Genomic DNA, 21,496 nt, shown 5'->3' on the forward strand with positions numbered 1-21,496 from the left:
TCTCATGAGGTGGCCAAAGTATTGGAGCCTCAGCTTCACGATCTGTCCTTCCAGTGAGCACTCAGGGCTGATTTCCTTAAGAATGGATGCGTTTGATCTTCTTGCAGTCCATGGGACTCTCAAGAGTCTCCTCCAGCACCATAATTCAAAAGCATCAATTCTTCGGCGATCAGCCTTCATTATGGTCCAGCTCTCACTTCCATACATCACTACTGGGAAAACCATGGCTTTAACTATACGGACCTTTGTTGGCAAGGTGATGTCTCTGCTTTTTAAGATGCTGTCTAGGTTTGCCATCGCCTTTCTCCCAAGGAGCAGGCGTCTTTTAATTTCGTGACTGCTGTCACCATCTGCAGTGATCATGGAGCCCAAAAAAATAAAATCTCTCACTGCCTCCATTTCTTCCCCTTCTATTTGCCAGGAGGTGATGGGACCAGTGGCCATGATCTTCGGTTTTTTGATGTTGAGCTTCAGACCGTATTTTGCACTCTCCTTTCTCACCCTCATTAAAAGGTTCTTTAATTCCTCCTCACTTTCTGCCATCAAGGTTGTGTCATCTGCATATCTGAGGTTGTTGATATTTCTTCCGGCACAGTTCACAGTATGATCCCTGAAGGCAGGCTTTGGCTTGTAGTTATAGATACATATAGTAGAAAGGTGTGGATTCATCCCAGCAGTGCAGTTCAAGAGAAGCAGGTGGCTCCGAGAGGAGAAAGATGGCAAGAGAGTCCAAAAGAGAGAGATGGCTGTGTGACTGGACCTTTTGTTAGGGCTTCCAGGGTCATGCCGACCTACCTGGTCACATGCAGGTGGAGGATGCTCCAGACAGGTGTAACAGGAAGTTCAACTGGCTGGATCAACATCCCCCTATCTTTTGTCCACTCTAGGGAAACACAGAATGTTGTATTTGACTGCTACAAGGATTACGTCCCACATATTTTACCCTGTGCACTTACAGTTATAGACACATTGATTTTTATCTTTCAATAAAGAATATAGAATGATAATGATGATGATGATGAAAATGATGATGATGATAATAATAATAATTGTGCTTAACATAAATTGCATCTATTCTGCTTTGCGTTTATGTATGTTTCGTTAACTGGGACTTTTTTGGTTCAATTTCAGAAAACCATAGATTGGAGTCTTCATACCAGAATCACTTAGTTCTGAAAGTCCTGGTGGTATGTAGAGTCAGAAATACTTTCTTCTTATTTGGGAATAGCTCTTGTCAGGATCCATTGAAATGAGGAGTTTGATCTTTGGCTCCAAACCAGTATTTTTTTTAGCACTGTTTCAAGCAAAACACACTTTCATGTATGCACGAATAAACATAAACTCTTACTATTTCAGTGGCGTTTACATGGATTTAACGAAGGAAAATAATGTATCCTGTAAAGAAAGAATCAAAGTTCATTTGCAAAAATGGTGGAGTTCTTGAAGGATTGTTCTGATCAGGGGTGTGAGCTAACAAAGCATTATTTCGTGGATATTGCATAACAGCCTTGACTGTTGGTGGAAATCCCTGTGGTCTAGTTTAGGATAGTCATGTGCTCATTCTGCACAAGCTTCATCGAAATGAATGGAGATTGGGGAAATTGAAGACTGTATTTCTAAACACACACACTGCTTTTTCATACATACACCCCTAGTCCACACGAATGCACCCCATACTCATGTACAACCCCCCCATCCTCTACACACAAATTCCACTTATGCATCCACATACGTACACCTCCATTCACATCCCACACAAACATGCCTACGTCCATAGACACAGAACCAGCTGCTAAGGACTGCGAATGGAGGAAAAGAAAGAGCCCTTTCTTTGCTTCCATGCTGCATGGTGAGACAGGGAAGACCGTTTCTCTCCAGGTAGCGTTGAGAGGCAGCAAGCTCCTTTTTTCCTCTTGCTCCAGAGCAGTGCGGAGTGGGGAAGACCATAGGGACTGAAGTTTAAACTCCTTCCCTACTGCAGTTGATTGGAGATTACACTCAGCGGTGGGAAAGGGAACATGTAACCCAGGGCAAATTGCAAGGGCCAGATTCAGAGGCTTGGCACACCAGAGGTCCCCTGGGTGTTAAGACGGGTATGTGGTAGATTAAATCTATGGTATCCTAAGATCTGTGGATTTTTGCTGTGTATGTGCTCAGTAGATTTGTGCTTTAAAAAACCAAAATCAGACATATTCAATATGAATGCTAAAAAACTGAGAAGGAAAACTGATTAGCCAGATGTGTTCTTTTAGTGCATAATCTGGAGTATAGCTGTTTGACTAAATTACCCAAGATTAATTGGCAAATAAGGTCTCTTGACCAGATCAATCCCGTTTTCTCCTTGGGAAGTTTATTTTCTAAAATAAAGATTGTAGAGGAATCACCACAGGATGGCAGATGGGGGGGAGGGAAGAGGCCTTCCTGAGATTGTTATGTCACATGGTCCTTAGTTTTCCCATCTTAAACTGATGATGGAATTGAATATATATTTATTTTTTTCTTTTGCAGTTCAACTTTTTAAATTGCTTTGCATCGTTATTCTACATTGCTTTTGTCATGTTTGATATGAAACTTTTGAGACAGGTGAGTGATCTTACATTGTTTCAGTTATCTGATTATCTTAACATCTCCAATATTTTTTATTAATTTACATTAGACTGATTCAGATAATAATTTCAAGCTTGGAAATATCTTCCAGAATCTCTGCAGCTGATCTGCTGTGATAGGTAGTCCTTAAGACTGAACTTAAGGCTACTGTGCTATAATGTGAAATAATTGCTTCATGTTTAATATGGCTCTGTGCTTCTTTGCTTTACATGCTGTACATTGTAGTGACTTTTCTACTCTTTTCTACTCTGTCCTTTCTTTAGTAAACAGCTGACCATGAAATTGTTAACATAGTAAGGCTAGTGGGAATGAAAACTGCTACCAAAATGAGCTGCTTCAGTGATTGCTGCCATCCTTATTTTTTCAGATTCAGCCTAAAAATTCGCTTTGCTTCAGTTCCGTGTAGTGTGGAATTCTTAGATCTGTAGTGCTTGTTACATAGGACATGCTCATTAGTTAATTGAATGCAGATAGAATACCCTTTTTAAGGACTGCTACAGTCTCGTTTCATGTTTGCTTTGCTTAATTTTCTTAAAGAGCTTGGCAACTTTGCTGATAACTTCCCAAGTCCTTAATCAATGTGTAGAAGCTGTGCTGCCTTATTGGCTCCAAAAGAGGCGGACCAAGAGTGTGAAGAAAAAGGTGAAAGCTTTGGATATAGATACTGACCTGACTTTGCTTGAGCAAGTTAATCTGGAAAAAGGGATGGATACCTATCCGGTAAGTTGACTGTATCCTCTTCCGTGGTTCATTGCATCTGAAAAGTGGGAGCTTAAAAAAAACAACACAAAACAAATTTGACTATTGCAAATATTTGAAACCTTAATGGAATTTACAGTGGAAATAAATGGCCCCCCGAATAGTTAGAAAATAAACATTTTTGTGCTAGTTCAAGCCAGTGGTCTAAAATCATGCTTTATGTTGAGTTCACCCCCCCCCCCAATCTTTCCCCAGCAGGTAAATCCTAGTGCATGTGACATAGTGGTATCATCAGGAGTTTAAGGTCCAGGGCCCCACTCAGCAGAAGGGCTAGCTTACCATATCTATCTATCTATCTATCTACGGTCAAACATTGGTTCCCAAACGCATCTGTTATCGCACGTCTCGGCTCCTGAAAGCCGAAAACCCGGAAGTAACTGCTCTGGTTTTTGAACGATTTTCAGAAACTGAACGGCTTCCGGGGAGTTTTTTTCTTCTTTTTTCTCCATTGATTTTGCCGATCTCCCTTTGATCCTTGGTTGTCAAACGTTTTGGAAGTCAAACGGTTTTCCAGAATGGATTACGTTCGTCAACTGATGTTTGGCTGCATCTGTCTTCTGATAAAACGCATACCACACCTTACTTTATTTTGAAGTAAGTGAAGCAATCCACATCATATTCCAAAAAAGGGAGCTCCCAGTAAGACCATTCTAAGCTCATCCCATTCACCCGGACCACCTGTTGCACTAGCTTTAAGAGTTTTTGATTTAGGTTTTCGTATAATAAGAATTGTCAAGAGGTTGGGGGGTCTTGTACTCGGCCCTATTCATCAACGTTGGTTCTGCCTGGAGCTCAGACTTCCGGCTAAAGAGGCGAGCTCATGAGGACGCAATTTCTCTTTCTGCTGGCTGCTAACACTCTCTTCAATTGCACCTGGGTCCTGGCTTGTCTGTACCAGGGCTTCAAGGCCAGCGACGATGACTTCATTTAATTGGGAAGAATTTTGCAGTTGTGGAGTCACACATACACCTTAGACTCTCAGCTCTGGAAAGTTTTGGCCTAGACATCTTCTGGTTGGCTGGTTATTAAGTATTACCCATAGGCCGCGTGTGATGCCTCACCTTTTCCCTTTGCTTCCCTGACTGTCCCCTGTGTTATAGGGCCATGGATTCATTGTTAATGTATCAGGCTAGATTAGCTTAGCCTTTTTGCCTGTTCTGTGATTTCCCAGATAGTCCTATATTCCCAATAGCATTTTCCTTTCTTATTTTTCCTTCGCGATAAGCTGACTTCATTATATGCTGCTATTTTAATTGTGATTAGAAAACATCTACATCTTCATTCTAAGCCATTGTCTGGACTCTTTTAGTCACATCTGTGACTGTATAATTTGGCTTCTTTTGCATGAAGCCCCGAAAGCAGAGAGTGGTACTTCAGCTCTTGGTTCTTGGGATCTTAGGGATGTCTGGAATCTCCTGACTCAGATTGGGTGGACAAACAGCCTTGTTCTACCTAAAAGCAGTTTGTTTACTCCCTGTGTGTTGGCTGCATTTGAAACACCAGTAAACATTTACGTGGGCTTTGGGGTAGATTTCCTGACAATAATGAGTAAGGTTTTATTTGGTAAATTTAGAGTTGGGGCAAAAGCACATACCAAGCACAGTTCTTTAAGAGAGGATGTAATTATTAAAACATCAACTTCATTCTAACTGGTGATTTATGTTGGGCATGGAGCAGCGCTGCACACCATCTCTCATGTTCTACACAAGATGAATTAATTGATCTTCAAATGAATAGAAATGAAAACAGGTAGTTGGTATGTATACTCTGCTCACGTCAATCTTACACTCCCTGCTTTTTATTTTACACCCACGCTCTCCACTTTAATATTTCTAATTGGAAAAATACGTAGGTCTGCCAGGATCTGTAAAGCTGCTTCTAATCTTGTATTTATGGTTAAATTGTTCTCTTTTCTTGCAGGGTACTTTTGATGATTATTTGGAGTTGTTCTTGCAGTTTGGCTATGTGAGCCTTTTTTCATGCGTCTACCCTTTGGCAGCTGTTTTTGCAGTGCTCAACAACATCACAGAGATGTATTCTGATGCCTTAAAAATGTGCAGGATCTTTAAACGCCCATTTTCAGAGCCTGCTGCAAATATTGGTGTATGGCAGGTAATCCATTCAGATGCATAATGTTTGAATAACTTCGTCATTTCTTTATTTGTTTCTCTATTTGCCATTGGAATACATGAGAAGTTAGTCATTTCCCCTCTCTTTTAAGGGTATAAAAGTGGGATATACCATATTTTTACATCTATAAGATGCCCCCATGTATGATGCCCCCTATTTTGGGGGACTCAGATTTAAGAAGATGGGGGGAAATGGCCCAGAGTATAAGACGCCCCCTAATTTTTGACATTATTTTTAAGGGGAAAAAACCTAGTCTTATATATGAAAAAATATGGTAAGTCTATAAAGTATGCCATGAGTTTATAGTAAACTGAGAATTCAGTTAAAAAGCAAGCATAGGTACAAAATGACAGAGACAAGAAATAGACATGTTGTGTGGGGATTTAGCTGTCAGTGTAGTATTTAGCTACAGTGTCTTAAGACTGTGCTATAGTTCTTAAAAGAAGTATCTTTCCCCTTGCAGATAAGGCAGATTTACATGTTTCTTTTATAGGCTACAGGGCATTCAATTTAGGGTAGAGGTGGGGAACCTGCGATCCTCCAAACGTGGTTGGACCACAACTCACAGAATCATAGAATGTGATTCTAAGCCATCTTTAAGCTGTTTGGGCCAGAATATTAGTGGCAGATTTCATGCAGATACCTGCCCCAAACTTTTGGCTATTGGCACTTTTGAATGTAACAAAAAGGAATGTCAGGGCTATTCAGGAGCCTGAGAAAGGAGAACATATTTTTGTTAAAGGAATTCTGGTTCTTTTTCTTTTTGTTTCAGTTGGCTTTTCAAACAATGACTGTCATATCAGTGGTTACCAATTGTGTCCTTATTGGCATGTCACCTCAAGTAAATGGACTTTTCCCAGAATCAAAAATCGAGCTTATCCTAATTGTAGTGTTGGCAGAGGTAAGTTGACAATTTAATTATTTGCTTATGGTCTGTAAGCAGTGCTGTATTTTTTTCTAGAAAAAGAGGTGCAGGAACTCCCACTTCTTTTTTGATGAGCAACCCTAAGGTGGCGGAATTCAGTTCCTTGTCCATAAGAGTTTGTAAGCTGTGCATTTCCTTGACTGCTGCATTCACCATCTTATTAGCTAGAGAATCTTACGTATCAGTTCTTTTCAAGCTTTCCTATCTGTTAGGGAACCTTTTATACATGGATAGGTCTATTATGAGATCCCAGCAAGTTGCAGAGGGGGCACACACATAGGAGCTAGCTGTATGCTACTGGGGCAGATCCATGCATTGGAAAGCGGTTTTTGCAAAACAGTTGTCTTGACCAATTGTTGTGGCCAGACGTATTCTAGCTTTGGAGTCCAGCTGAAAGCAAAGTAGTTCTTGGGATGGGAAGCAGCAGGTGGGATGAAAAGAACTTGTGTCCTGCTTCAAGTTGCCCAGCTCTCCTGCCACTTTGTGGTATTTTGAGATAACCTACCTGCAGAAAAGGGACTTGGGTGGCGCTGTGGGTTAAACCACAGAGCCTAGGGCTTGCCGATCAGAAGGTCGGCTCTCGTTGCTCAGTCCCTGCTCCTGTCAACCTAGCAGTTCAAAAGCACATCAAAGTGCAAGTAGATAAATAGGTACCGCTCTGGCGGGAAGGTAAACAGTGTTTCTGTGCACTGCTCTGGTTCGCCAGAAGCGGCTTAGTCATGCTAGCCACATGACCCGGAAGCTGTACACCGGCTCCCTCGGCCAATAAAGCGAGATGAGCGCAGCAACCCCAGAGTCGGCCACGACTGGACCTAATGGTCAGGGGTCCCTTTACCTTTTACCTGCAGAAATGCCATCATACGTGATCAGATTTTCACAGCTTAATGTGAGGTGTGGACAAGGCCTGTGAGATGAGATGATTCTCAAGACTTCCTTCCAAAATACAATGGTACCTTGGGTTACATACGCTTCAGGTTACAGACTCCGCTAACCCAGAAATAGTACCTCGGGTTAAGAACTTGCTTCAGGATGAGAACAGAAATCGTGATCCGGCGGTGTGGCGGCAGCGGGAGGCCCCATTAGCTAAAGTGGTGCTTCAGGTTAAGAACCGTTTCAGGTTAAGAACGGACCTCCGGAACAAATTAAGTACTTAACCCGAGGTACCATTGTACTTTCCTGTCAATTATTCTGCGCTGTTTTCAATCGTTTCTTAATCAATGTTCATTATTAAATTCTGTAAAATCATATTTTAAATAATAAATTGCTTTTGCTTTGAAATTATTTTGCTTTGGAGGCAAAATAAACATTTTGGCATCACACTGTCGCAAGAGAGACTTATGGAAACAGTAATTTAAGAAAAATTAAAAGGGGAATTTGTGGGGTGTGTGGAGGTATGAAAAAGCTTTGGCATCATAGTGAGGAAAGGAGAAGCAGTTATAGACACACACATATCTTTTGAGGGTCACCAATAAACTTTTCATCAGGTCATCACAGCAGGAGAGGGGGCCCGTGGGAGTAGTCAATTATTGTAAAGGAAGGCTATTTTAAAATAATATCTTTTAAAGCCAAGTTTTGAGGGGGGCCACAAAAACCCTTGATGTATCAGATACAATCCATAGGCTGGATTTGTTATGAGTATCTTAGAAAATTTGCAGCAATAGTTACCAGCAGCTTGAAGGCAACAAATTAGCTGCCTGAGATATCTACAACCCTCTTATCTCTGGAGTAGAGGATTTCTGGGTTTCCCATAGCATTTTTGGCTACACCAAAATGCAGACATCTGGTAAGCCTCTGACTGACTTGCTTCATTCTCTTAAAGAAGTTTGAAAACCCAGAATCATTTGAGAACTAATGAGTAAAGCTGCTCATTGGCTATTTTATTCAGATACTTGTATTTGTTTTCAGAACCAAATAAGTAAAACGCATCTCTGCTTGCATGCTAAGCTCACAGATGGTAAAGTGCAGCTTATGAAAATCAAGCAGTGACTTGGTTCAGTGGTACATACATGTGAAAAAGAATTATCAGGCATAATTAATTCAAAATGCTTCAGGAGGTAAACCAAAGTAAATGGTGGTTTACATTAACACATATTTTCTACTAAGGAGTTTATTTAAAGCTCTAATAGCTCATTTTCACACAACATGAAACACAAAATCTCTCTGTATGTTTGCCTCCATGCTGGACAAGAATTAGAAATTTTAAATTCTTTCGGTCTATAAAACCCCCATCTTTGGCTATGATAATTTCTTTACAGTCCAACTGAAAGCTTTCTAAATAGCATCTGAACACTATAAATAGTCCTTGCCACTGTTCACATACAAAACGGTTTGGTAATATGCTGTCGGCTTGCATGCTCCCTCCTTTTCTGCTAATTCTTTCCGAATTCCTGATTAGGGGGAAATCACAGCTTTTTTCTGGTTTGGGTATAGCTTCAAATTATGATTAACTGTATACCTGGACATCAGGAAGGGAAACGGAACAATGAAGGTGAGCATGGAGTGCATGAGCCCACAGATTACTCATGTCTTGCCAAACCAGTAGTTTGACATTATATGATAACCAGCTCACTGTTTTCCATCTGAATTTTCAATGAAGATTATTACACTGGAGCAACAGAAAAGGTATTGGTTCATAAGTCAGCAAATCTGAAATAAGATTTATGTTTAGATTTGAAACAACTAAGACAAATTACCTGGGGTTTGTTTGGAAAGTGAAGTTCTGCAAATTGATATACGCTGAAGGGAAAGCAGATGGAGTTTAGTTGTAAGCATGTTGTGGCTGGTTGGTTTGGGCTTCTTTCTCTCTGAACTTAGTATCAATGGAAATGATGAAAATTAGTTAACAGCACATACACCCCATTTATCTTTGGATCTTACAGACTATAACAAGAAGATTTTGCAGTACTCAACTACTTTTTCCCCCCAGTGGGACATGGGTGGCACTGCGGTCTAAACCACAGAGCCTAGGGCTTGCGGATCAGAAGGTTGGCAGTTCGAAACCTAGTATTCAATGATAAAATCTTCAAAAGATAAATTATGCTTCGTATTCATTCAGCGTTTTGTACACTGCCATCTTGTGGTGAATTAATACAATTAATGGAAAGTATTTGCCTTTGTAGTATTATCTCTTTAAAAATAATGCATTAAAGCAGCATTTCCCAACCTTTTCCCGACCGTGGCCCGCTTCCGACCGCGTTTCCTTCCTGTGTTCCCCCCCACCCATGGGCATAGCCAGGGGCGGGCAGCTGCCCCACCAAATAAGTAAAAATAAACAAAAAATACAAATTTGAGGTTCTGCCCCCCTAACAAAAGCCGCCCCCAACAAAAATCCTGGCTATGCCTATGTCCCCCCCCCATGCCATTCTACCTGTAGAAAAGGTAGCTATTTAGATGCTTTGTTTGTAAACAGAACATGCTTTTTTATATTTTTTATAATTTATACACAATACAATTGCATAAAATGATAGGAACATAATGAAGTTGAAGCAGAAAAAGATAGCAACATAGAATCACAGAGCTGGAAGGAACCCCAAGGGTCATATTCTAGTGCAGCCCCCTGCAACTTAGAAAACTCAGCTAAAGCTTCCATTACAAATGGCCATCCAACCTCTTCTTAGAAACCTCCAAGGAAGGAGAGCCCAGAACGTCCCAAGGAAGATCCATCTTCCATGTATTATAAAAAGTAAACAACACTTATTTGACCCCAGTTATTTGACACAGAGGGGGAAACCTACAGATACAGTCCAAAAGGCGCACAGGGAGTTCTATATATATGGGAGAATTTTAAATAGCAAGTGGTCCTCACTGACCTAGTGCAAAAAGATCTTGTCATCCAGAGGAGCCCTGGCTGCCTAGTGTTTTACTATAGTCCCACCCACCTTTACCTGGGAGTAAGGCCCACTGAACTCAGTGTGGCTTTCTTCTGAGTAGACAGTTATTTACTAGATGCAAGTCAGCAGCACCAGACGACTCCACTCGGCTGGGCGCTGGGGTGGATTTCACCCCACGCCTTGCAGAGCCAGGGCATCGCGCTTACCTGACCTTGGGGTTCTAGATCACAGGCTCTACTGGTCAAAACAGAAGCCTTGGTGATCATTCTTTCCCAACAGAAGCAAACCAGGACTGCTCCCAAGAAAATGCACGTGGCAAAAAGGAGAGCTAGTCCCTGGTGAACCGCTCCCTTACCTGCTTGTGATTGGCGAAGCGGATAGCCAGCCAATCAGGATTTTTTAAAAAGTTTCCCCCCTTCACTTCTTACTTCCCTCTGTGGCCCTCACAGCCTCATGCTGTGGCCCCCCATTTACTCCATTTTCACCCGGGGGCCCCATGGAATATCCTGGGGTCCCCAGGGGGCCATATCAGTAGTTGACCTCCTTTGTAATGTTTTATTTTGAAATCTTTAAGATAATATTTTAGTTTTCTGTTATGTTGCTTTGACTGTATACTTTATATTTGACTTTCCTCACATTGTTTTGTTTATGTTTTATTGATTTAATATGCTGTAAACCGCTTTGAGATTTTTCTTAAAAATATAAAGCGGTATAGAAATTTAAAAAATAAAATAAATAAAAATAAATATGGCCCCTGATTGTGAAACACTGCATGAAGAATTCTACTTGACCTGCCATTTTCTCATGGGAAAACCCAATCTTTTGTCCCTGACTCAGAGCAAATTTCAATATGATTTCTGTGGGCTAACCTTTTCTCCTAATTCAGCGCTGAAGAGCAGATTTTCCTGGGGAAAGTGGTGGGGCAAATGGAAAACGGCTCAGATCCATGCCCAGAAAGCACATGACAGGCTGAAGTGTTGATGAGCCCTTGCTCACCTTTCCTTTAAACAGTCATTACCTTTGACCCTCAGGGATTGGGTATAGGCCCATGACACAAATTTGAATAAAACTGGCATAGGATAAATTATATGGATACAGTGGTGCCTCGCAAGACGAAATTAATCCGTTCCGCGAGTCTCTTCGTCTTGCGGTTTTTTCGTCTTGCGAAGCACGGCTATTAGCGGCTTAGCGGCTATTAACGGCTTAGCGGCTTAGCAGCTTTAAGAAAAAGGAAACAAACTCGCAAGACGTTTCGTCTTGCGAAGCAAGCCCATAGGGAAATTCGTCTTGTGGAACGACTCAAAAAACGCAAAACCCTTTCGTCTAGCGAGTTTTTCGTCTTGCGAGGCATTTGTCTTGCAGGGCACCACTGTAGATATGCCTGGGCAAATTAAGATGGTGAGTGGCTGGGTTATTACCCTGTACCTGTAAGCAAAGTAAAGCAAAAACTTTGGTTTTGTGTTTTTTTAAGGGAGAAGGAAAGGGGCAGGAGATCTGGGGCCTGTCACAAAGTATCTGGGAATTAGCTTTCCGGAGCCATTCCCAATAACTAGGTTTTCTTAGTTGCCCCAATACTATCAGTGGAATGTTTAATTGAAATTTTAAGGCCTGACCTACTAATCTTGTTTAGATTTCATTGACTTAATTGGCTTTGTCTCTGGCGTAAGTGCCTTGACAATTTCAATGTATACAGTTATTGCCTGGTTAGTTGAATATAAACATTTCATTTGTCACAATCCAGGAGGAAGGCCAATTACTGCACTATTGAAACAGTTCGTTCCTCTCGGCTAAGGCTCAATCCACATTATCTGCCATGTATTAATAGGCAACCACAGGAGAAGGGAGCGCAGGCTGTGCTTGCATTGACAGCAGGTGGTGCTTCGGTATAGGAGGAAACAGGAGAAGGGGCATTGAAATGGGGAAATTATATGGTACTCCATATCATTTGTTGCGCTTCAGTGCAGACCACAACAGTGCAATTGCGGTTGGCAAGGAAGAAGTGGACCCTGATTTGGGGTTTAGAATTTGGATACACTTTATTCGTGATTTACAATTAAGAAATGAATGGCTGGCATGGGACTTTTTCTCCCCCACCTCCAACTTTACCTGAAGAAATGGCTTGGTTATCTACACCCCATATCTGCTCTGGGTCCAAGACTTTGGATCAGCCCTAACCTGGGACCAACTGGATCTGGGCCCCAAATTGATTGGGGGGGGGCTGCCCTATTGTTTGTTTAGGGTTTTATACGCTAATCAAGTGTATGGTCGTAGAGTGTGGGGGTGAGGGAAGAAGGAGAAACTGCGTCTTCTTCACCGCTACCCCAAATGTGGGCTTAATCAAGAGTTTTGAAACCCTTATTGAATTTACGGTTGGGAGGGGGTGGGGAAAATAGATGTATCCTCCCTGCCTCCCGTTGTGCTGCAGAGACCAGGAATAAACTTTCTGCTCACTAGCTGGTGAGCGGACAATGCAGTCCTGCTCATCTCGGCTTTGTCTTATGTGTTCTCCTGCTGGGAACATGAATAATAATAATAATAATAATAATAATAAGCATAATTTATATATACCCAGCCCATCTGGCTGGGTTTCCCCAGCCACTCTGGGCGGCTTCCAACAAAACGCTAAAATACAATAGTCTATTAAACATTAAAAGCTGCCCTAAACAGGGCTGCCTTCAGATGTCTGCTAAAAGTTTGGTAGTTATTTTTCTCTTTGGCATGTGGTGGGAGGGTGTTCCACAGGGCGGGTGCCACTACCGAGAAGGCCCTCTGCCTGGTTCCCAGTAACTTGGCTTCTCGCAGCGAGGGAACCGCCAGAAGGCCCTCGACAAGCAGTCAAAGAGCAATGTGGGGCTGTTTGAAAGCTGCCTTACAAACAACCCCATACTGCTTTTTGATGTAGATGCCTGCCTTTACACACACCCACACCCACATACACCCCTGCCCAGCCCTGGCTTAAAAAAACCATTTCATTCATTTTTAGCTTTAACAGTTAACGTCACAAATAAATCATAATCATATACACATAGGATTCTCTGAATCCCTGGACTTCCCTTCACCCCTCCGTGGTTTCCATACTTATTCTTTTCCAACTGCGTCATATAATGTTCTTCATATTTTCTTAACACTCAGTTCTCACCATAGTTCTCGTTACTTTGCAAGTGTTTTTTTGAAATCCTGCCAATGTTTAGTTTACGGTGTTTTGGTTTATGCTTGACCCAAATCCAGTGTACAGCCCAACTTGGGTGCTATTCTCAAGCTTGAAGATTTTGACTGCAGCGAAACCCTTTTTCTAGACATATGGTTAGGCTAAGAGCAGGTCCCTTTTCTAGCATGTGCCCAGATCCGCTGGACATTCCCATTCTACATTCCACAGCTGCTAATTAGAGGCAGCTCCCTAGCTATGGGGAAGCCCCTGTTTTTTTGCTAAGAGTGTTAAGAAAGCCCCCCCCCCCCCCCAAATATTGACAACTGCACGAATTATGATAGCTAGGAAGCGGAAGGGGCAAGCAGAATATAAAATGGAAAAATGATATAAAGTGATATGGGATATGGCTATTAATGATAAATTAACATGTGCCATTAAGGTAAGACGGGGAATATGCAGGAGAAATGATTTTGAGGAGCTATGGAGGGTGTTTGTAGAATTTGTACTGTTAAAACGGAAAGGGGTCAAGCCATCGCAAGAGGTGTTGAAATTTTTGATAGGTTGGATAGTTATTATGGAATGGTCTTGGTGGTGGGGTGCACATTTTTATTCTTATTTATTTATGATTATTACTTTGTCAAAATAAAATAAAAATAACAAAAAAGAGTGCTAGGAAAGGTGCATTTTCAACTTAGTCCTCTCCTGACTCGCCTCCCAAGTTGTGATGGTTGTTCAGTGCAAAGACCATTGAGAATACTATCCTAACTTACAGAGGACTTAAAGAAGGCGAAAAATGTGCCTTTCTGCAGCCAGACATGAGAAAATTTCTTTCTGGCCCCCAAATGGAGCAAGCAGCTGCAGCCTGGAGTAAACCTGTTAAGCAAGGGGGCGGGCATTGACTGCCAGCGTCCCAAAGAGACTGGGCAACATGAGATGGGCTCATTTGTTTTTTGCTGTCTCTGGTTCAGAGCTGCAATAATGCAGGAGATAATTCTGGAACTCGGGGGAATTCCATAATGGCCTTGGGAAACACGATCACAGCTGTGTGTTCTTGGTATTTGCTAACGATTGCACAAATCTAGTTGTGTGTCAGACCCCTGTGACCTGCTTTGACCCTGTACTTGGAATATATCCTACTGTACCAAATGTTGCCCTGGTGAACATGATGCCCAAAGTGTTGGGACATGACCTAGTTAGTGTTGCCATTAAGGAAGGGAGAGAAATGTGATTCAGTTCCCATTTTAATGTAAAACTACCCGGTTCACGTTACCTTAAACAATATATGCACCGCAACACAGCTATCCTTTAAAATGCACACCGTTAGGAAATGCACACTTTTTTATTTCATAAAACACTTCCTCAACCAAATGATGTATATCAAAAATTCATATATTAGGGGAAAGTGTGTTTAAAAATGCATATATTAATGAATATAACATTAAGATATGCCTTTTATTAGGGGGAATTGCTTGTGAAAAGGTTTATTAGGAGAAATATGCATGAAATGTTAATGAACCTTAAAGAGGACTTTTTTAAAAACAACAACAACACCCAAGCTATGTGGAAATTGAGGAACTGAGCTTAAGATTTGAAAAATGAGAAATGGAATGAAACCAAGATGGACGAATTTGGCCATTCCTGGTTGACATGGGACTGTTATTTACCCCTTTTCTCGTAATTTCATTTCTCCCTACTTGAGCTAAAGTGATAGGCCAGGCCTCTCCAGAACTGAGCATGCTAAAGAGGTAATTGAGTCCAAGCAAAGACCAGTAGCGCTTGGAAGTATGCTAATGAAATATGCTGCAAAACTTTAATTTCAGTGTAATCAGGGACTGTGACATCAACATGATTTATATAGGGATTCTCTTTAAATCCTGTTGTTTTGGGACAATTTAAACGTCTGCTAATTTTGCAAAGCAACTTCTGAAATACAAAAGAATTGTTTTTTTTAAATTATATTTTGTTAAATAGGGTTCTGGAATAAATACACACACACACACAAAATTAATTTCTGGAATTAATTTTGCAAAATGCATGAAATGGAATTTTTGAATATATAGGCTTATGGGCTGTCACAATACATTATGAAGTGACTGTCAAAATAAATTATTTACTTATTTTCCCCTCCCCCCAACTGATTAGAAAATGTCAATCCAAAGCGTCACTTCTCTGACTGGAGGAAATTAGTCGGGTGGTAATTCTCAGAGGTATTTTTGGTGCTGTGGAAGGGACACAGCATGCAGCTGCTTTCTCTTTTTTATACAGTTAGGTCTTCAAAAGAAGTCACAGGAGACTTCTAATGTGTGCATATAATAAGCTGAATCTGTATAGTGGATAATACAAAGAAGGCACAGCATGCAGCTGCTGAAAATGCGTACCCTATAATACGCTTGATCAAGGTTAACACTAGTCAAAGGAACTGTCATAAGATAAAAGTAAGCTATTAGGAGGTGTGTGATAAATGCAAGCTAAAATAAATATTTTGTTTGCTCTTGTTATTACAGAGATAGCTTTACATGCATCTTTTTAAAGCCCTCTAAACTCTGCCATCTTGAAATCACTTGCTACCTCTTCCAGCCAATAACATCACTAATTGACAATGTTGTCAGGATTTCAGATTAAAGAATATGGTCATTTTGTGTACAAAAGTTAGCACAGAATCTGAAAAAGAATTTAGAAAAGCAACTTTGCAGTCTTCCACACACTTACTTGGGATCAATGGGACTTTGCAAGGTCAATGTTCAGAAGACTGCAGACTAGATCTTCAAATTCCTGAAGCGGTGTTGTCATGCAATGGTCGCATCTCACCTGTGTCATAAATAAATAGATGCTGTCATTACATATTCTAAGACGTTGGAAACAGTTATATCGCTAAATTCAGCATCAGTGAAGCCTTTGTGTGAATAATGTGTTCACTTCTGTTTGCCATGCTTCAAGAATGAGAGAGTGAAACTGGAATCAAATGAGATCTACAAAAATATGCTTAGTAAAGTGAAGAATACAATTTAGGATGAACATCAGAATAGATAGGTTTAATTGGAAAATAAAAGGCTAAATTGGGATTTGGTAATATATAAAATACTGCCTCAGTTCGGATGGGGCTCGGGATGTTTTTTTCCCTTGTCTGCTATGACAAGATAAGAAATAACTGGCTCAGTTGGTAACCAAAATGATTTGCCCTGGATGTTAGGAAGGGCTTCCTGTAAAAATGTGGCAAATACTTACACTTCTGCCCAGCCTGCTTTAGCTGGTCCCAGAGTCAATGAATCAGACCCCATAACTGATGTGCATATTAATTATTTCCCTCAAGCCAATGTAGTCCAATTAAACCTATTGCATTGGAAATACAAGTTATCTCTTTGGGGTGTCCTCTTCATCCTAACAAGTGATGGAGACCATATGGGCATTCCAAGCTCTTGGTCCCCTATTCCTAATATGACTGTTCTCCTGCCATAAAATCACAAAACTTTAAGCTTGTCTTTGAAGACATCAATTACAAGCAATAAGCCACACTTGCAGCAAAGTCATCAGCCACACGATTAGTAAGTTGCAAACCAGACAACCTTTGTTTTCCCAGAGATACAAGACCACACTGGAATTTCTAATTGACAATTTTTAGTATGGTCAGATGTGCCCCAGGCATGCTTCTGTGTCCAAGAAACTTAATATGTGTTATTTTGTAGCTGAGATTTCTTGGATTTATTTCATATGTTCAGATATTTTGAGGAATGTACTATCCTGCTCTAATTTAGAATGGTTTTCTTTTCCCTCTGATAATGGTGATAGTTAGCAGTTAAACTTAGAAATGTCTTCGTTAGCAATTAAGCTTGGCAACGTCTCATAAATCTATATTCTTCAAAGGAAAATTTAGTGTAGTTCAGTTGGTAGCGGGGTGCCAACTTGAATAAAATATTTGGGGGGCCCAGGTAAGCCCCACCCTGCGCAATCACAAGAAACGGCATGCACACACAATTTGAACGGCAATGCCCATCAACTTTTTTGGTGGGGGCAGCCCTTTCAAATATTTTGTTGGGAGGGCTGAAGGGACCTCGGCCCACAGGAGTTGGCTCCTATGCTTGGTAGAACACGAGATACTTAATCTCAAGGTCGTGGGTTTGAGCCCCATGTTGGGCAAAACATCCCTTCTTTGCAAGGGTTGGAATAGATGAGCCTTGCGGTCCCTTCCAACTCTTATAGAATTCTAGGATACTATAAATATTCCTTCATTGTAGCACCAAGTCGGTCTCCTCTTTTGAGAGCCTCATGTCTTTGCTTGCCTGCTCGACGACCTAGGTCATTATGAATCGGAAAGGTATCTCAACTCTGCATCAGTGTGCTTTAGATCCGTAATGCTAGCTTTGTATTTTACCAAGTTTTTATGCTGTTGACTAACATCTGCTATTTTCTCTTCTGGAACGTTTCACTAAGCTTTATTGATTAAATGAAATGTGTTTAACTGAACCTATATGTCTAAGAGCCATCCCTGAATCCATGATTTTCTGTGTTCTGAAATGAAAGTGGGGCTACCCTCCATTTGCTGTTGCTTCTGTTGCAGGGGGGACTAGGGGGCAGTTTAAATACTTTTGATGGGGTTACACTTCCTCTGAAGGACTGGGTTCATAGCCTGGGGGAGTACTCCTGGATCCTTTGCTGTCACTTGAGGCTCAGGTGGCCTCGATGGCACAGAGGGCATCCCTATCTAGACAAGGATAGCCTAATTTCTGTTGTTAGTGCCCTGGTAATGTCGAGGGTGGTGCTGTGGGGTAAACCACAGAGCCTAGGACTTGCCGATCAGAAGGTCAGCGGTTCGAATCCCCGCGACTTGGTGAGCTTCCGTTGCTCAGTCCTTGCTCCTGCCAACCTAGCAGTTTGAAAGCACATCAAAATGCAAGTAGATAAATAGGTACCGCTCTGGCGGGAAGGTAAACAGCATTTCTGTGCGCTGCTCTGGTTCGTCAGAAGTGGCATAGTCATGCTGGCCACATGACCCGGAAACTGTACACTGGCTCCCTCAGCCAGTAAAGCGAGATGAGCGCCGCAACCCCAGAGTCGGCCACGACTGGACCTAATGGTCAGGGGTCCCTTTACCCTTTAATGTTGAGGTTAGATTATAGCGGCATGTCATATGTGGTGCTGCCTCTGAAGATGGTTTGGAAACTTCCTTCTGGTGCAGAGTTCAGCAGCTATATTGCTCTCCAGAGGCAAGACGGTTTGAGCACATAACAATGATCCTGACCTGACTGCCACTTTCTGGGCCCAATTCAAAGTTCTGGTCTATGAAGCCTTAACTGCTCAGGATTGCAATGCCTCCCTATATGAACCAACCCAAACCCTGCAATAACCATCTGAGGCCCTTCCTCATGTGCCCCCTCCATGAGAGGTCCGGAGGGTGGCAACACAAGAATGGACCTTTTGATCCAGTGGTTCCCCATTTGTGCAATGCTTTCTTCAGGGAGGCCTTTGGCAGATTGAACAATCTCTGGCCTTTTAAAATGTGTTGGTAGGAGGTGGGGGCTATTGGTTTGGTTTGGGTTTTTTTGTTACGCATTTTGTGTTCTCGTTTTGTGTTTTTAGGTTGTGAACTGTGATATTTAGATGAAGAGCGGTATACAATTTTAATTAATCAATAATAGTAAAAAAAAAACCTGTCAGATTGTGTAGAGTAGGAGTCAACAAACTTTTTCAGCAGGGGGCTGGTCCACTGTCCCTCAGACCTTGTGGGGGGCCGTACTATATTTTGGGGGGAAAAGAAAAATAGAACGAATTCCTATGCCCCACAAATAACCCAGAGATGCATTTTAAATAAAAGGACACATTCTACTCATGTAAAAACACACTGATTCCTGGACCACCCACAAGCCGGATTTAGAAGGCGATTGGGCCGGATCCAGCCCTCGGGCCTTAGTTTGCCTACCCATGGGGAGGATTGACCAGAACATCTGTTGAGGTCTTTTCTGTATTTTCAAGTGTGCTCCCTCAGTAGTAATGAGGTAGTAAATGCAGTTGCCTACCTTGTGTATCCACCACAAATACACAGACATAGGCCTATGCTGTATAGCTGTGTACCATTTGGGGTCTCAGAGTTCAGTCTATCCCATTAATATAACTTGGGTTGTGGTTTTGGCACAGATTTTGGCTATTATTATTATTATTATTATTATTTATACCCCACCCCTGTGGCTGGGTTTCCCCAACCACTCTGGGTGGCTCCCAACAGAATATTATTAATAAAGCGAAAAAACATCAAACATTTAAAACCTCCCTAAACAATAGAATAACAAGTATCTTTAGCTGGAGAGGTTTGCATACTATAAACACTTCATAATTTGCCATTCCTCTTCAAGACTCTGTTCAAAATCAATAGTAAAATACTGTTCAGGCATTTTGGTGAAAGCCTAATTAACTGCCTTAAAAAAATAAAAATCATCTTCTGGAACTGTTGTTGAAAGGCTGATCTGTTTTATCATTTTAAAGTAGTCTATTTGTCATCATAAATAGTTTTTTAAAGAAAATGTCAGCTAAATTAAGTGACTAATCCCCACGTCTTGATTGCCATTAAGAAATACTTTTATGGAGTAGGTGTTTAATGAATGTCTCGTTTATTAAATAAGGGAACTCGCCCACTAGAGGGCACATGAGTACACAGGCTGTTAGTTAATTTAATTGAACTCTGTCTTCTCATGGGTCTAGTGAAATTTCATTTTGACATTCCAAATATCAACAGGAATAATAAAGAAGAAATGCCTCGGGTGAAAATAAATGAAAAACTTCTCGCAAGCTTTACCAGTGCAATTCTGTGCATGCAAGTAGCTCCCGCTGTTTTTAAATGGAGCTTACTCCCTAATAAGTAGGATTGCAGCTTTAGCATCTAATCATTAGATGTAAATTAATAATTTTAGTTTAGATTTATTAGAAAGTTAGAAATCCCAATCCTGGAACAAATGTCTGTAAGTATATTAAGAAGTTTCAGGAGTATATTTTAAAAATTATATTCTTCTTATGTCTTTGCGTCTGCTGGACCATGTTTTGTAGGGTCGAAGGGAGAAATCTAGAAAACAAAAGAAGGAACCTACCTGTTACAGAGCCATCCAAACCCCCTTTGCTCTGGGTTGTGGGGATGTTGGATAGGCAGATGTGTCTATACATCTAGCGGCACTGGCTTCTGCCTTTGGAGTGATGCCAGAGTCATTCTGGGGCTGCAGAGCCCACGTTCTACCAGCTGAGAGAGTGGGCGGGCGAAATTGCCACTGGCAGTATCGTTCTGGGGGCAGAGAGGAGCTGAGCTGACCCCACTGCCATCATGTGACAACACTGGACCAATCTGGACACTGTTGTTGCACTAGGTTGTCACGGAGAACCTGTCCCCCACTTGCAGCTGGCATGCTTTGTTATGTCACAACAGGCAGCAGCTGAGGTTAGGAGCTACTCTTAATCATGCTATAGGTGATAGCTGGCATTAATCCTACTCTTGAGTATACCCACTGAAATCAGTGAACATAAGTTTGTTAACTCCAGTACTGGATATAGCAGCAGTGAAGCATGTTCTTCAAGGAAAATGTGGATCAGGGATCTGTAGAAAGATGGATCTCTTGGAATGGTATTAGACCTCAGGTTTTTCAACCAATTCATAAAGTACTGCCATTTTCAGATGGAGACACAGTATTTTCTATTTGGGAATCTCTCCAAAAGGGAGTTGCCTTGTCCTCTTCATCTGCTTTCATCCTCCCTTGATGGGAAAGAGAGTCTGATGGCTGAGAGGATGCATCTCCTTGGCTTATGTCTCTCTCAACCTTCCTCCACCTACCAGAATCACGGCTCACTCAACTAGGGCAGCCCCTGCATCCTTCTCCCTAAATGCCCCTCTGCAAGAGATTTTCAGAGCACCCACATGGTCGACACCTTCCATGTTCCTTAAGCATTACAAAATTGACACTTTTGCCTCAGCTGCAGCACGTCCTTCCAGCCACTTAAACAGCAGCTTCCTATTTGAATTCTTTATTTTTTACAAAGCTTGCAGTGTTGCCTTTTGGCTGCCAGGTGGTGCTAAGCCTAAATCCCAATCTGGCAGCAGCTTTTGTGGGGTCTTCAGAAATACAT

The 21,496-nt window shown here is 41.5% G+C and overlaps 1 protein-coding gene and 2 long non-coding RNA genes across 10 annotated transcripts in view; 1 reads left to right on the top strand and 2 right to left on the bottom strand.

Moving 5' to 3' along the window:
- LOC308459584 overlaps positions 1–21,496 on the bottom strand; it is a 158,189-nt gene that overhangs the window by 52,362 nt on the left and 84,331 nt on the right. The gene's annotated exons all lie outside the window — the stretch shown is intronic.
- Positions 1–21,496, top strand: part of ANO10 (anoctamin 10) — a 96,447-nt gene that overhangs the window by 16,167 nt on the left and 58,784 nt on the right. For all 5 annotated transcript variants that reach the window (XR_013978033.1, XR_013978034.1, XM_080974774.1 and 2 more), the window contains exons 7-11: positions 1,132–1,187; positions 2,509–2,583; positions 3,145–3,327; positions 5,287–5,478; positions 6,269–6,397. Coding sequence is in view for 3 of the 5 variants with exons in the window: in XM_080974774.1 (XP_080830900.1) it covers positions 1,132–1,187; positions 2,509–2,583; positions 3,145–3,327; positions 5,287–5,478; positions 6,269–6,397 (635 nt within the window). In the remaining 2 variants the exon portion in view is untranslated. The remainder of the gene's footprint in view (positions 1–1,131; positions 1,188–2,508; positions 2,584–3,144; positions 3,328–5,286; positions 5,479–6,268; positions 6,398–21,496) is intronic.
- Positions 599–21,496, bottom strand: LOC308459549. 4 transcript variants are annotated; one of them, XR_013978116.1, is made up of 7 exons: positions 20,473–21,496; positions 19,045–19,129; positions 16,109–16,207; positions 9,115–9,157; positions 3,277–3,378; positions 1,349–1,395; positions 599–883 (listed from the first exon to the last, which is right to left on the bottom strand). It is a non-coding gene; the product is annotated as an uncharacterized lncRNA (long non-coding RNA). The 4 variants fall into 4 exon arrangements; XR_013978115.1 differs by lacking the exon at positions 1,349–1,395; XR_013978117.1 differs by lacking the exon at positions 599–883 and having other exon boundaries at positions 1,194–1,395.

The sequence above is a fragment of the Podarcis pityusensis genome (genome assembly GCF_964106645.2).
Source record: "Podarcis pityusensis genome assembly, chromosome: 12".
Taxonomy (NCBI): Eukaryota; Metazoa; Chordata; class Lepidosauria; order Squamata; family Lacertidae; genus Podarcis; species Podarcis pityusensis.